At 38.4% G+C, this 14,425-nt stretch overlaps 1 protein-coding gene and 1 long non-coding RNA gene across 2 annotated transcripts; one reads left to right on the forward strand and one right to left on the reverse strand.

The window, feature by feature from the left end:
• Positions 1-1,495: 1,495 nt before the first annotated feature.
• Positions 1,496-1,927, forward strand: LOC139943433 (uncharacterized). Its single transcript, XM_071940244.1, has one exon. The coding sequence runs from the start codon at positions 1,496-1,498 to the stop codon at positions 1,925-1,927; it is 432 nt and encodes a 143-aa protein (XP_071796345.1).
• A 239-nt stretch (positions 1,928-2,166) lies between these two features.
• On the reverse strand, positions 2,167-11,796 carry LOC139943044 (uncharacterized). Its single transcript, XR_011786735.1, has 6 exons — positions 10,852-11,796; positions 7,743-7,842; positions 6,568-6,659; positions 5,158-5,250; positions 4,512-4,670; positions 2,167-3,186 (listed from the first exon to the last, which is right to left on the reverse strand). It is a non-coding gene; the product is annotated as an uncharacterized lncRNA (long non-coding RNA).
• Between the last annotated feature and the right edge of the window lie 2,629 nt (positions 11,797-14,425).

The following is a 14,425-nucleotide window of genomic DNA, read 5'->3' on the forward strand; positions in this document are numbered from 1 at the left end:
TTAATTTTAATCTTGATTTGGGGGCATCGAAAGTTGCTAAGGTAAACGACTCAGACCATGGTTTTTCTGTGCACCTCGCCCTCCATCACACCACACATCTGGATGAAATTTCAGACGATTAAAAAAATTATTTTGTCTTAACACACCATTTGGCAGTATAGGTGGCAAACCAGTTTTAGATTTAACAACCTGATATGAGAAAGGCAATCTGCAAATCAATTCTTTTGGATGGTAGGCCTACGACTCCGAATATCAGAGCACCGGTCATTTTGGTTGGTAAACAGTTTACGACAGCTCAGTGTTACATAACATGTAAACAAAAACTGACATAGAAACATGTAGAAGTGGCCGATATAAGTAGGAGTGGTAGATAATCTGAGAACTACACAGAAAAGTCGATTGTTTCATCAGATAATGGAGGAATTCTTCATCCACGATCTGGCAAGTTGGCAATGACAATGAAATGGGGTATTGACCTATTGACCTATGCTCTAACGTTACTGCTACTTCCGGATTGCCGTTGTTTATGTTGAGCATGATGAAGGTGGAATAAAATTGCGACAAGAATTGCCCGTTTTATGACAAACTAAGTGGTTGCACGCCTTCCACGAGGCCTTCATCCTATTCTACATTATTAACTCAAATAAGCTGCATGATAAAGCTTACCCATAGAGACATTAAATCACACCAAATCATCCTAAGTATATCCACGGTGTTGACAACTTCACAAGCATGGCTGGTGGCCATTTTGAAAATCGCGTCACGGCATCAAGCCGTCGAGTACCAAGACCTCTACTACTCAGTAGATGTTTATTTCGCGTAGCGTGGAAATCGGGTACCTGTCGGTTGCTTTAGCTGGTTCCAATCACCGGTGCCTGTCCAAGATCAAAGGGGCAAACTGGCTCCCGCAAGATCTCGCGGAATGATTTGAAATGCGAGAATCGAAGGCTTGAATCACTGGTGCGTTCGTTTAGCTTCCCTGGGTCGACCCCGATGTGGCGTATTTTATTTTTTTCCAGGAAGAACGTGGGCACACAATTATCCCACGTTCGTCCTCATATTATGAAAAGTGATGAATAAACGCTTACACTGTAACTAACTGTAGTAATTAAACCAAGTAGCCTTACGTTTGTTTAATTTGAAATGATTTAGCGCAAAGTTGAAAGAACTAAAGGTAATATATGAGGTCTAGTTTTTGTTGTTTCTCAGCTTATTATTAATGTAGGAATAAATAACTTGTAGGTAGATTATTAAAAAGTGACCTTATTGCATTGTTGAAAATATCTCACTCAAATTTGCGCCACCAAGTAATCTAACTTTTAAAGCCTTCGGTACACTTCAACCACCCCCACCCCCCCTCAAAAAAAAAAAAAAATATATATATATATATATATATAACAAACTAGATGAGGTCAAGCACCAAATACCTGACTCTGCTATTTTGGTTACTTTTGATGTTTCATCACTGTATACTAATATACCCCATCATGAAGGCATGAGTGCATGTGTCTCTGCCCTCAATGCTAGTAATCAGTCCCGCCACTCAGCGAGTCATATTAAGGAACTCATGAGCCACATTCTAATGAAGAATAATTTCACATTTTCTGACAGGCATTTTCTACAGGTACAGGGTACTGCCATGGGTACCAAAATGGCACCCTCATACGCTAACCTATTCATGTCTCAGTTGGAGGACAGACTCCTGTCCTCCGCCCCCAACCGACCACTAGTTTGGTGGAGATTTATTGTTGATATTTTCTCCATCTGGTGTGGTGACCAAGACAGCTTGGATGAGTTTATTAACCATATCAACTCATTTCACCCCACCATAAAGTTCACTACCGAACAATCTCTCACCAGTGTGAACTTTCTAGATGTGACAATAACCAAGTCTCCTAATGGCCTTGTCACAGATGTTTATCAGTAAACCCACCGACACCCACCAGTACTCTCTTAACCTTTGACCCCTGAACTTTGACCTACCTTTTAACCCCTGAACTTTGACCTTTGACCCCTCTTAAAAAACGTTTACCTCACGTTTGTACAGTCTATAGGTTTTGTTTATTCCATTAAAACTATAGACTCAAATAAAGGACTCTTATAATACAAGTGGTTTCTGTTATATCAATTTCTTTATTTCTTACTCTTGTTTAAGAAATACAACAAATGAACTTTATTACAACTGTTATAAGTTTTACATTCAAAATTAACTGTAACATTAAAGTAAAATTAGACGTATCAAGAGAAGTTGTTAGACGTTAGAAGAGAAGTTGTTAGCCATTTGGAGAGAAGTTGTTAGATGTAAGGAGAGAAGGTGTTGGCTGTAAGGAGAGAAGTGGTTGGACGTAAGGAGAGAAGTTGTTAGACGTTTGAAGAGAAGTGAATAAGATGCAAGGAGAGAAGTTGTCAGATATGAAGAGAAGTCAATTACACATGAGAGAAATTGTCAGACTTAAGGAGAGAAGTTGTTAGACGTATGAAGAGAAGAAGTGAACTACACGCAAGAATAGAAGTTGGAGAGAAGTTGTTAGACGTATAGAGGGAAGTTGTCAGATGTATGAAGAGAAGTGAATTAGACATAAGGAGAGAATTTAGTAGATGTATGAAGAGAAGTGAATAAGACGCAAGGAGAAAAGTTGTTAGACGTATGAAACGAAGTGAATGAGACATATGAAGAGAAGTGAATTAGACTAGACGTTAGAAGAGAAGTTGTTAGACGTTTAAAAAGATGTGAATTAGACATCTGAAGAGAAGTGAATTAGACGTAAGAAGAGTTGTTAGATGAATGGAGAGAAGTTGTCACACGTGAGGAGAGAAGCGAATTTGATGTATAGAGAGAAGTTGTTAGAAGTATGGAGAGAAGTTGTCAGCCATGAAGAAGTGAATTAGACGTGAGCAGAGTAATTGTCAGACGTAAGGAGAGAAGTTGTTACACAGATGAAGAGAAGTGAATAAGGAGTAAAGAGATAAGTTGTGAGAGGTATGGAGAGAAGTGGTTGTTTGACATAAAATTACGGCCTACCAAGAGGAGGGAAGTTGTAGTTCGACGCTTAGAATTTTTCCACGATTAAGTGACAGCAGTCTTTTCAGTAGAAGAATCTGTACAAGTTGACTCCATTGATCCGCAGTCTTCTCAGTTCTCTAACCTCAGCTCCATGATAGTGCAAGAAGACTGTACCCAAGGTCCTGTAAAGACAAAAGATAACGATATATTTAGGTTACAAGAAAAATCAACTTCGAATCAGAGATCAGTATGTTTTACTCAAGTGTATTACTTGACACTAAAGTGGTAGTAAAACATAAAAGAGAAGTGAGTTAGCACATGGAGAGAAGTGGTATTTAGACGTATGTAGAGAAGTGAATTAGACCTATAGAGAGAAGTTGTCAGATAGATGAAGAGAAGTGAATTGGACGTATCGAGAGAAGTTGTTCGACAGGTGGAGAGAAGTTGTTAGATGTTTGTAGAAAAGTTGTTAGATGTATGGAGAGCAGTGGTGGTTAGATATATAGAGAGAAGTTGATAGAAGGGTGGGCAGTGGTTGTTAGACGTTTAGAAAGGAGCAAGTTAGATGTATGGAGAGAAGTGAAGTTGATGGAGGCATGGAGAGAAGTTGTCAGATATATGAAAAGAAGTTGTACGACGTATATGGAGAGAAATTGTAAGACGTATGAAGAGAAGTTGTCAAACGTAAGGATAGAAGCGAATTAGACGTCAAGAGAAGTTTTCAGATGTATGGAGAGAAGTTGTCAGACACATGGAGAGAAGTGGTAAGACGTATGGAGGCAACGTGTAAGACGTATGGAGAGAAGTTGTTAGATGCTTGGAGTGAAGTTGTTATACGTATGGAGAGAAGTGGTTAGATATATAGAGAGAAGTTGATAGATGAATGGAGGGCAGTGATTGTTTAGACATTTAGAAAGAAGCGAATTAGACGTATGGAGAGAAACGAAGTTGATGGAGGCATGGAGAGAAGTTGTCAGACATATGGAAAGAAGTTGTAAGACGTACATGTGGAGAGAATTTGTAAGACGTATGGAGAGAAGTTGTAACATGTATAGAGAGAAGCTGTTAGACAGAGGAAGAGAAGTGAACTAGACGTGTGGAGACAAGTTGTTAGATGTATGGAGAGAAGTTGTTAGATGTATGGAGAGAAGTTGTTAGATGCATGGAGAGAAGTTGTTAGATGTTTGGAGAGAAGTGGTTATTAGATTTATAGAGAGAAGTTGATAGATGTATGGAGGGCAGTGGTTGTTAGACGTTTAGAAAGAAGAAAATTAGATGTATGGAGAGAAGCGAATTTAACATATGGAGAGAAGTTGTCAGACAGATGAAGAGAAGTTGTAAGACGCAAGAAGAGAAGTTGTCAGACGTATAGAGACAAGCTGGTAGGCGTATGGAGAGAAGTGAACGTTGGACATATGGAGGAAAGTGGTGGATAGATGTATGGAAAGAAGTCATTTAGACGTCGAGAGAGAAGTGGACATAAATTTGAAGGGAAGTTGAAGATTACCATCAGGAGGGAAGTTGTAGTTTGACTGAAGAATTTGTCCACGATAAAGTGAAAGCAGTCTTTTCATTTGAAGAATCTGTACAAGATGCATTGATCCCTGGTCTTCTCAGTTCTCTAACGTCAGCTCCATGATGGCTCAAGAAGATTGCACCCATGGCCCTGTAAAGACAACAGATAAAAAGATATATGTACGATTACAAAAAAAATTATTTAGAATCCAAGTTTAGATGTACAATTTTTGTTGGTACACTCCCAATTTGTTTGACCTTTTGTCTTCCATCTAGAAGCTTTGAGCTTTGCTTTTGGTTAGCCTGCTCACGAGCCCAGCCTCTGCCTGCTCACGAGCCCAGCCTCTGCCTGCTCACGAGCCCAGCCTCTGCCTGCTACTGAGCCCAGCCTCCGCCTGCCCAAGCACCAAGCCTCTGCCTGCCAATGAGCCCAGCCTCTGCCTGCCCGAGAGCCCAACCTCTGCCTGCCCGAGAGCCTAGCTTCTGCTACCCAAGAGCCCACAATGAAAATAAATTATGTTTAAACCTTGACTTTTAGTTTTCAATGATTGAGTTTCTTAAGTAACATTAACCTGTTTTAAACAATCTTGAAGAAATTATTTTTGCTTTCTCCAATTGCTCTTTTTATAGCAACATACCTTGCATATTTTCCTTTACCGTAACAGTCCATATTTGTTGCTTGCGACTTGACACTGTCGATTTAGGTGCTGCTCCATGGATGACTTGGGTTCCTAGGAGATATAATTATTTTTTACATTAGTCTTGTTTTAAAAATGGTTCTAACACAATGGTTTTATCTAAATGGACTCACAATCGTGTAATTAAGAACATTATTGCCGGCAATCTATTTCAGTTTCAAAATTGCAGTTCCGGACTTAGGTAGTGCAGTCCACTACTGGGACTACTTTCATTGGACTCTCGTTTGTGATAACACCGACACCACCCTCAAGGTGAGGAGCCCAATGCACCTTTAAGATTACCCACCAAGTATCCCTGGTCAGGAGTACATGTAGGACCCCACATGCCATGTGCAAGTATGCAGGTCCCTTTGTTCATTAAAGTAGCTTATCGAGTTGCCATTAGTGCTGGGCGAATAGTGAAATTTTGTTATTCGGATACCGCTGGCCAACTATCCGAAATTAACCGGATATTTGAATAGTTTTTTCGCCGCTAGAGGGCGCTGTTTAAAAAAAAAGAAATATTTTTTTGCCGCTAGAGGGCGCTGTTCGTTTGTGAATGAGATCTTTTGGGCGGATTGATATTAGTTTTAGACAGTGTCACTCGGTTCATTCATAAAAATGACCGGATCTAATTTAAAGATGGCGATTTGCTTTTTCTTTTGATCGTGATTGACTCTACGTGAAGGAAAACTTTTGTAATCTTTGAACAAATTACGTCAGAAATGTCATTGTTTTAACTCTTCACGGAGGTGAGCATAGTTAAATACTTAATATATGCTGTTTTATGCTGTCTTAATAGAAGTTTCATAAGGATTCAGACAAAACATTCATATCAGTTGTCGCCCGACGTCCGCGGATATTCGGATATTAAAGAATATCCGGTTACTCGGTTGTAATTACAGAATTATCCCGTTTGTAAATAGGTATTCGCGCCCTATGCGGATATCCGGTTTATAAAAAAAAGGCATTCGCGGTTACGGATAGGAAAACCTATTCGCCATTAACCGGATATTCGAATAATTCGCCCAGGCCTAGTTGCCATACCAACAAGGTTATGTGCGCGTTTGCTTGCATTGCTGTATTTATTCATAACATGAAGAAAGTGCCTAAAATATATTAATATTATCAAAACTATATTATTTTGATATTTGAAATTAATCATCACTCTTTAAAGTGTTCAATACTGATTAATGCACCTTTTGAAAGCTTGATAAAAAAAAGCTTGAAATGAAAACACAACCCAGCTTGTCAGCTCGGGTCAAGGCATAAAACTGATTTTGAGAGCCACGTGGATGTATTGTGCACAATTACTCCAGAGTTCAACATTGGACTGGAGTGAATATTAAAAGTGTGTTTTTGGATGTTCACCTATTACTAGAGGGTGAAACTCCTGTATCAGAGGCTAGTCTTGAACATCTCCTTTATGACGAGTAGATGTAGCACGACATCTTGAAGCCCAACTGCAACACAAAAATTACACAATTTGCAACATTTACATTTTTTTGCCAAACATTATCCATCAGTAAAACATTTTCTGTTTGCTATACAGTACTTTTCATTCATAAATAAATCAAGACAAAACCTTGAAAGCAGTAACTAATGGTTGACTGAACTCATGCACGTCGGGACAATTTGAACTGGTGCAAGCAAAATAAACAACAGTGTAGGTCTAACTCGGGGGATAGCAAATGTCCAAAACAGTTCTTTTGGGGGGTGTTGATATACAAACATCAGATAGCCCTGTCAGAATAAAACCTTTGTAGAACATAACAACATTTTAAAATTACCAAAGGTTACAAGTTTGTAATGTGTTTTTCGAGAAAACAGCCAAGGATACTTTCCAACAATCTTTAAACCCCTACAGAAGTAGTACCGCTTCCAGTCAGCTGTACAGTTAAACAAATTTGCACAAACTTTGACAAACCTATCAGATTCTGCTATTGTAAAATGTTCATTCAATGTTCAACAGTTGCACAAAAGATGGTTCCTTAATATTTTTCATAGGCCAGCAGGGCTACTTAAGAAGCAAGTTCGCCTAGCTCTCAGCACTCCCTGCGTTTCTATAGTGGGCTAGTGACTGTGGCCTGTGTGTTTGTTTCTGCAGTGTGCTTGGTCATGTCTATTTATCTAGAGTTTTAAAGGCACTGTTCACTTTTGGTAATTTCTAAAAATAATTGTAAGCATAAAAACTTAGTACTTGGTAACAAGCAAATGGAGAGCTGTTGATAGTATAAAACATTGTGAGAACATCTCCCTCTGAAGTAACATAGTTTTTGAGAAAAGGTTAATTTCTCAGTAATATGTTTGCATTAATTTTGAGACCTCTTGCGTGAGGTCTCAAAATCAAGCATGAAAGCACACAACTTTATGTGACAAGGGTGTTTATTGTTCCATTATTAGCTCACAATTTTCACAGGTTTGTTGAGATGCAGCAAGTGAGAAGAGTTACCAAAGGTTACTGTCCAGTTCTTTAAGCCCCTAGTCCATTCTGTTCTGGATTGAAGTTGCAACTACAATTAGCTAGAATGTTGTTCTTAACTCACCATGTCTCATCATCCTCTCCCTGTCTCAGACCTCATCACCCAACTGTCGGTAGTCAATTAGTTCAGACATCTTGACTGTAAGGGCAGACTACACCATGATCTGGAAAAGGAAAGGAAATTGTATACAGCATTATTATGACAGTTTCCATTAAGTAGTTACTGGGCAGCCCCCACCAAGGGGAATTATATAGGGCCCCTATCATATGGATCAACAAATTTTATGCATAATATGTACGACCACTGTATTGGGAATAAATTCCATTAATGTCCATTTCATGTTGAGTTAAGAGTCAGTGTTGACTTTCCTAAACGAGTACTGTGTAGCACTCATTACAAGTACCAGTACTACAAGACTGAAAAATTAACCAAAGATTCAAGCGGATTCTACAGAGCATTACTTCCAAACTTAAGGAGACTCCATTGATAAACGTCGAGTGTGGTCTGACTCGTGCCAAAACGCATCAACTGAAAAACACCATCCAAACAAAGGAAATGGTTTTGTCTGCATCAATTATTGAAGGGTGTTCAAAATAGCCATCAGTGCTGGAGGAATTAAGGCTGGTTCACTCTTGCACTGGAGTCCACTCTTTGACTTGAGACCAATCTCCAGGGCCCATTTCATAGAGCCGCTAAGCACAAAAATTTGCTTAACATGAAATTTCTTCATTGATAAAAACAAGATTACCAACCACATTTTCACCTGATTCTCAGGATAAGCAAACATCAGCTGAACACCAGTAACAAGCAATATGCAACAAAAAATTTCATGCTAAGTAAATTTGTGTGCTTAGCAGCTCTATGAAATTGGGCCCAGTCCTTCTAGTACTCAGATCACTGTTAGTCGGACTCAGCCCTGGGAATCTATGACTCAGCTCGAGACTGGGAAAGTGCACGTCACGCATCCATAGGGCAACATGCCTTTGCCAGGTTCAGGAGTCAATGTAACAAAAATGTGCCGATTTTAAGACAAAATTGATTCAATGCATTAAGGTCAAATCGCACCGCAGAACGTCTAGAATCACATAATTTCTGGGGCCCTTAGGCAGGCCCTGCACCCCAGGCACGTAAGGGCAACATGCTTTGGCAGGTTTAGATTAATTCGCAGGTACCAACTGAGCTATTTAGTCCTACATGTTTATCAACGATCTCCTATTTTGTGAATATCTTTGGTTCAGGGTGCCAGTCAGAAGCCATACAGTACAACTGGGTAGCCAGGGATCACACCCAAGATTACGATACAACCTGGGAAGCGGCAGCCAGGCAATCACCTTAAGGGCATGCAACTTTTTATTTCAAGTATCAAAGAATTAACCACAAATGGTTACTGACTAAGGAAAATCTAAATGAATTGGGCTTCATCAAACAAAAGTTTACTATCAGCAGAATTTTTTTACCAACGACCTCTGGATTTGCGTGCTGGTGCATTATACCAACTGAGAACTTTTGGCGGTATTCCTGAATACATTTGTTCGGGGGTGCCAGTCATTAGAAGCCATACAACTGTTATTGCTGTGGTAGGCCTATATTACATTGTAGCCAGGGATCTCGCACAAGATTCGTTGCAACCTGGGAAGTTGCAGCCAGGGGATCAAATTCAGGAGATGCAATGTTTTATCTCAGATATTTATATCAAAACACAAGGTAAACTGATAGGGAAACTTTAAATCTTGTCGAAGCAGCAACTAAATTAACCTGTAACACATCACATGTTGTCTAAACACCAAACAAACGCATTACAATGCAACGCAGTAGAAATGAAACCCCTAAATTGCATCAAAATGAAACAAAGTGTAAATGAAATTCAGGAGATGCAATGTTTTATTTCAGATATTAAATATCAGAACACAAGGGAAACTGATTGGGAAACTGTAAATCTTGTCGAAACAGCAGCTTAGTTAACACATCACATGTTTTTTAGAGACAAAACAAATGCATCACAATGCAACACTGTAGAAATTAATCAAAACCCTGCCAAATAATGCATCTCAATGAAACGAAGTAGAAACGAAAACCCTAAATTGCATCAAAATGCAACAAAGTAGAAATGAAAACCCGGCCAAATGCATTGACGCAAATCATGTACATGTACATACCCGTGACCCAATAAGATTACAGATTTTAAATAGACTGGCTCCCGCTCATAGTCACCAAGAAAATAAACAATTAATATCAAAAAGTAATGATGAGACATAACTAATTTTAGATTGCTTTGGAAACAAGTCTATTAGCCAGAAATTTCTCAGATCGCACCACAGAGCATCTAGAACCAACAAATTTTGTGTGCCCTTGACAATTACCAAATGAACACGGTGCCTTTAAAGACAACATTTATTCAATGGATTAAGCAAAAACAGATCGCACCACAAAGCATCTAGAATAAAACAAAAAATTCAGGGGCTCATGTGCCCTTCACCCCATGCTGTAAGAGCAAAATTGATTTGGCGGGTTCAGGAGTCAATGTAATGTAACCAAAAAAGGGGATGATTGAAAGACAAATTTGTTCAAAGAAGGTTTTAGGTCATATCGCACCACAGGCCATCAAGACTCAAACAATTTCAAGGGCCCTTTGGGCAGGCCCTGCATCCCAGGCTATGAGGGCAACATGCTTTGGCATATTCGGGGAGTCAACCTAACAAAACAAACAATGTGATAGGAAAGATTTACTCTGTTGAGGGCGTTGCGCTCGCTCAGTCCCTTGACAAACCTGGGTAAATTTATTGTTTTGCCTGCCACATGTACTTCAAAAACTGTGGACAACTACATGTAGTGCTGATTTTGCAGGTTTATGTGAAGGATAATCATAAGGATCAACTGATTTGATTTGGGGTTGAAAAAAGATAATTTACAAGCGTGGGATTTGAACCTTCGCCCTCCAGACTAACAACCTCTAGAAAAGTACTTTACCAACTATTGACGGCATTCCTTTTTTTTTTTAATTGGGTGTCAGTCAGTCAGAAACCATACATGTACGTAGCCCCCAGCTCACACCCAAATTATCAAATAGTAAACCACAAGAGAAACTTTAGCTGACAGTGTGATACAATAATATAAACACTTCTCAAGCACCACTTGTGTCTTTTTTTATGATCAAAGAGTTGGGTTGACTTACCAAGCATACAGGGACTAGAAGCAAACATCACAAGACCCTGGCTGGTTGAATCCACACTCACGGAAGGGGTACATTAAAGAAAAGTAAGAAGAAAAAAAACAAAGTTAAGAAAACAAGCCTTCACTTTCGTTTCTAAATTTAAATTTGCAAACTTTTAAACTAGCAACTGATATTTTGAGGACAAAAATCTGTGCAGAGTTTTCATAGAGGACAAGTTCAGAAGACAATTGAAAACTAAATGAGTAGTTCCAAAGAAAGGTTTCTTTTCTAGTTTATTACCCACTGAAGGCTCACGCTGTCACGGCATGATATAGTAAGCAGTGAGGTGGAATCAAGACTTGAAAGTGCCCAGGACGTTAACAATAATTTAGACATAGGGGGCCTACATACTGATCTGTCTAATTTATCCAGTGTGTGCCCAAGTTTTTGAATTTTCTATATTCTCAGCGTCTTTGAGTACCTTATTTTATAGATACGTGAGCTATATAAGACTTCGATATTATTGTATACGGATTTTGTCTAATTTATCCACAGTGTGTCCAAGTTTGGGGATTTTCTTTCAATTCAAGTGTGCTTACATTTATTCAGATGACAAATCAAATCATAAACTAAATGATTGGGGGAAATCATTGAGCAAGAGGCATTACTTCAGACAGAAGTATTTCCATGGACAATTTGTCCTAGAGTCAAAACTATAAAAGTTTTAAGATTAAATCCTATTTGAAACCTTTTTAATTACCAACAAAATGAATCGGCCATTTAAGAAAGATGCTTTGCCTATTGACAGTGTGATACAATAATATAAACACTTCTCAAGCACCACTTGTGTCTATTTTATGATCAAAGAGTTGGGTTGACTTACCAGGTAGTTGTTTGATGGAATTTCAATCCTGGTGCATGTATACAGGGACTGGAAGCAAACATCACAAGATCTTGGCTGGCTGAACTCACACTCACGGTAAAGGGGTACATCAAAGAAAAGCAAAAAAAAAAAAAATGTTAAGTAAATGAGCCCTCATTTTAATCTAAGGCACTGGGCACTATTGGTAATTACTTAAAATAACTATAAAGATAAAATAATACGTGTCAACGAGTAATGGGAGAGGTTGATAGTATAAAAAATTGTGAGAAACAGCTCCCTGTGAATAAATGTACTTTTTCTGAAAGAAGTTATTTACCACATACATATGATTTCAAAACCTCAGAATTAGACTTTGAGCTCTTGAAACCAATCATTTGAAAGCACATATCTTTGTGTGACAAGAGTGTTTTTTATTTCATACTGGTCTCGCAACTTCAACGACCAACTGAGCTCAAATTTTCACAGGTTTGTTATTTTATGCATATGTTGAGATACACCAAGTGAGAAGACTGGTCTTTGACAATTACCAAAGGTGTCCAGTGTCTTTAAGATGCATTGTGTATTACCCTAAATTTCAAATAAGGTATTAGCTGACAGTGTGAAACAAAAATAGAAACACATCTCAAGCACCACTTCGGTCTATTTTTTGATCAAAGAGTTGGGTTGACTTACCAGGTAGTTGTTTGATGAAATTTCACTCCTGGTGATAGTATAGGGACCAGAAGCAATTATCACAAGATCTTGGCTGGTTGAATTCAGACTCATGGTATAGGAGTACATGAAAGAAAAACAAAAAAACGAGCCTTCATTTTAAGGCAGTGGACACTATTGGTAAACACTCAAAATAATTATGAGCGTAAAACGGTACTTGTTAAAGAGTAATGGGGAGCGGTTGATAGTATAAACATTGTGAAAAACGGCTCTCTGTGAAGTGACAAAGTTTTTGAGGAAAAAGTTATTTTCCACGTATTTGATTGTGAGAACTAGGAATAAGATTTTGAGGACTTGAAATCAAGCATCTGAAAGCACACAGGTTCATGTGACAAGGGTGTTTTTATTTCATTATTATCTCGCAACTTCGACAACCACTTGAGCTCAAACTTTCACAGGTTTGTTATGTTATGCATGTTGAGATACACAAAGTGAGAAGACTGGTCTTTGACAATTAGCGAAGGTGTCCAATGTCTTTAAGATGCATTGTGTTCTACCCTCAATTTCAAATTAGGGTATAAGCTTACAGTGTGAGTCATTATTATAACACTTCTCACGCACCACTTGTGTCTATTTTATGATCAAAGAGTTTGGTTGACTTACCAAGTAGTTGTTGGATGGAGTTTCACTCCTGGTGCAAGCATACGGGAACTAGAAGCAAACATCACAAAATACTGGCTGGTTGAATTCACACTCACAGCAAAGGGGCACATGAAAGAAAAGCAAAAAAACAAATGTTAAGTAAACAAGCCTTCATTTTGTTTACTTAATTCAAACTTGCAAACTTTTATGTTTTAAACTGGCAATTGATATTTTGAGGACAAAAATCTGTGCAGAATTTTCATAGAGGACAAGTTGAGAAGACAATTGAAAACTAAATGAGTAGTTCTAAAGAAAGGTTTCTTTTCTAATTAGATTACCCACTGAAGGCTCACATGGTCACGGAGTGACGTATAACGCAGTGAGGTAGAATCAAGATTGGAAAGTGCCCCGGGTGTTAACAATCATTTAGACATACTACATACTGATTTTGTCTGATTTATCCAGAGTGTGTGGGGATTTTCTTTCAATTCAAGTGTGCGTACATTTTTTCTGATGATAAAACAAAGCATAAACTTAATAATTGGGGGAAATCATTTGGCAAGAGGCATTACTTCAGACAGAAGTATTTCCATGAACAATTTGTCCTAGAGCAAAAACTATGAAAGTTTTAAGATTAAATCTTATTTGAAACCTTTTTGATGATCACCAAAATGAATCGGCCATTTAAGAAAGATGCTTTGCGTATTACCCTACATTTCAAATCAGGGTATTAGCTGACAGTGTAATACGTATAGGATAATGCCCGAGGTGCGCGTCATTCGTGGGTAAGAATGGCCCGAGGGCGAAGCCCGAGGGCCATTCGTACCCACGAATGACGCGTTCACCGAGGGCATTATGCGACTTAACCCACACCTGTGACGTCATGCTATTGTTAAAATCGCTCCATTATTTCGCACGAATGGCGCGATATTGTTTAATTTTTAATCAATTGTTTGTATGTATTACGTAAGCTTGTTCACTCCAGTGAACACCACTGGTGGTGTGTGAACAATGGACGAAGACCAACATTTAGGAAATATGCTCGTTCCTTCGATAGTGGCATCATAGATCGGGAGCGAAAGTGGCAGCAGATAAGTGATTTTGTTTCTTGACTTTAAGTAAATTTATACAAGTAAGTGATAGAAACAGACAATCAGATGATGTTGTAGCCGACTTTCTCGGTCTACAAAAAACCCAAAAGGTGAAGATAAAAGAAGTGACCTACCCGCGAACAAGCCTGTAGTTTCAGATTTGTTTTTAATAAACAAATTTAAGCTACCGTTATGATCAACAATTTCAGTTGAATTCCTGTTATTTTATGATGATATTGAAAAAAGTATCTTTGCAATCTTAAATTTTAGGGACTTTACTCACTTACCATGTTTATGTATGATAAATTAAGCATTTTGAATTAATAAA

This window comes from Asterias amurensis, chromosome 10, assembly GCF_032118995.1.
Source record: "Asterias amurensis chromosome 10, ASM3211899v1".
Lineage (NCBI taxonomy): Eukaryota > Metazoa > Echinodermata > Asteroidea > Forcipulatida > Asteriidae > Asterias > Asterias amurensis.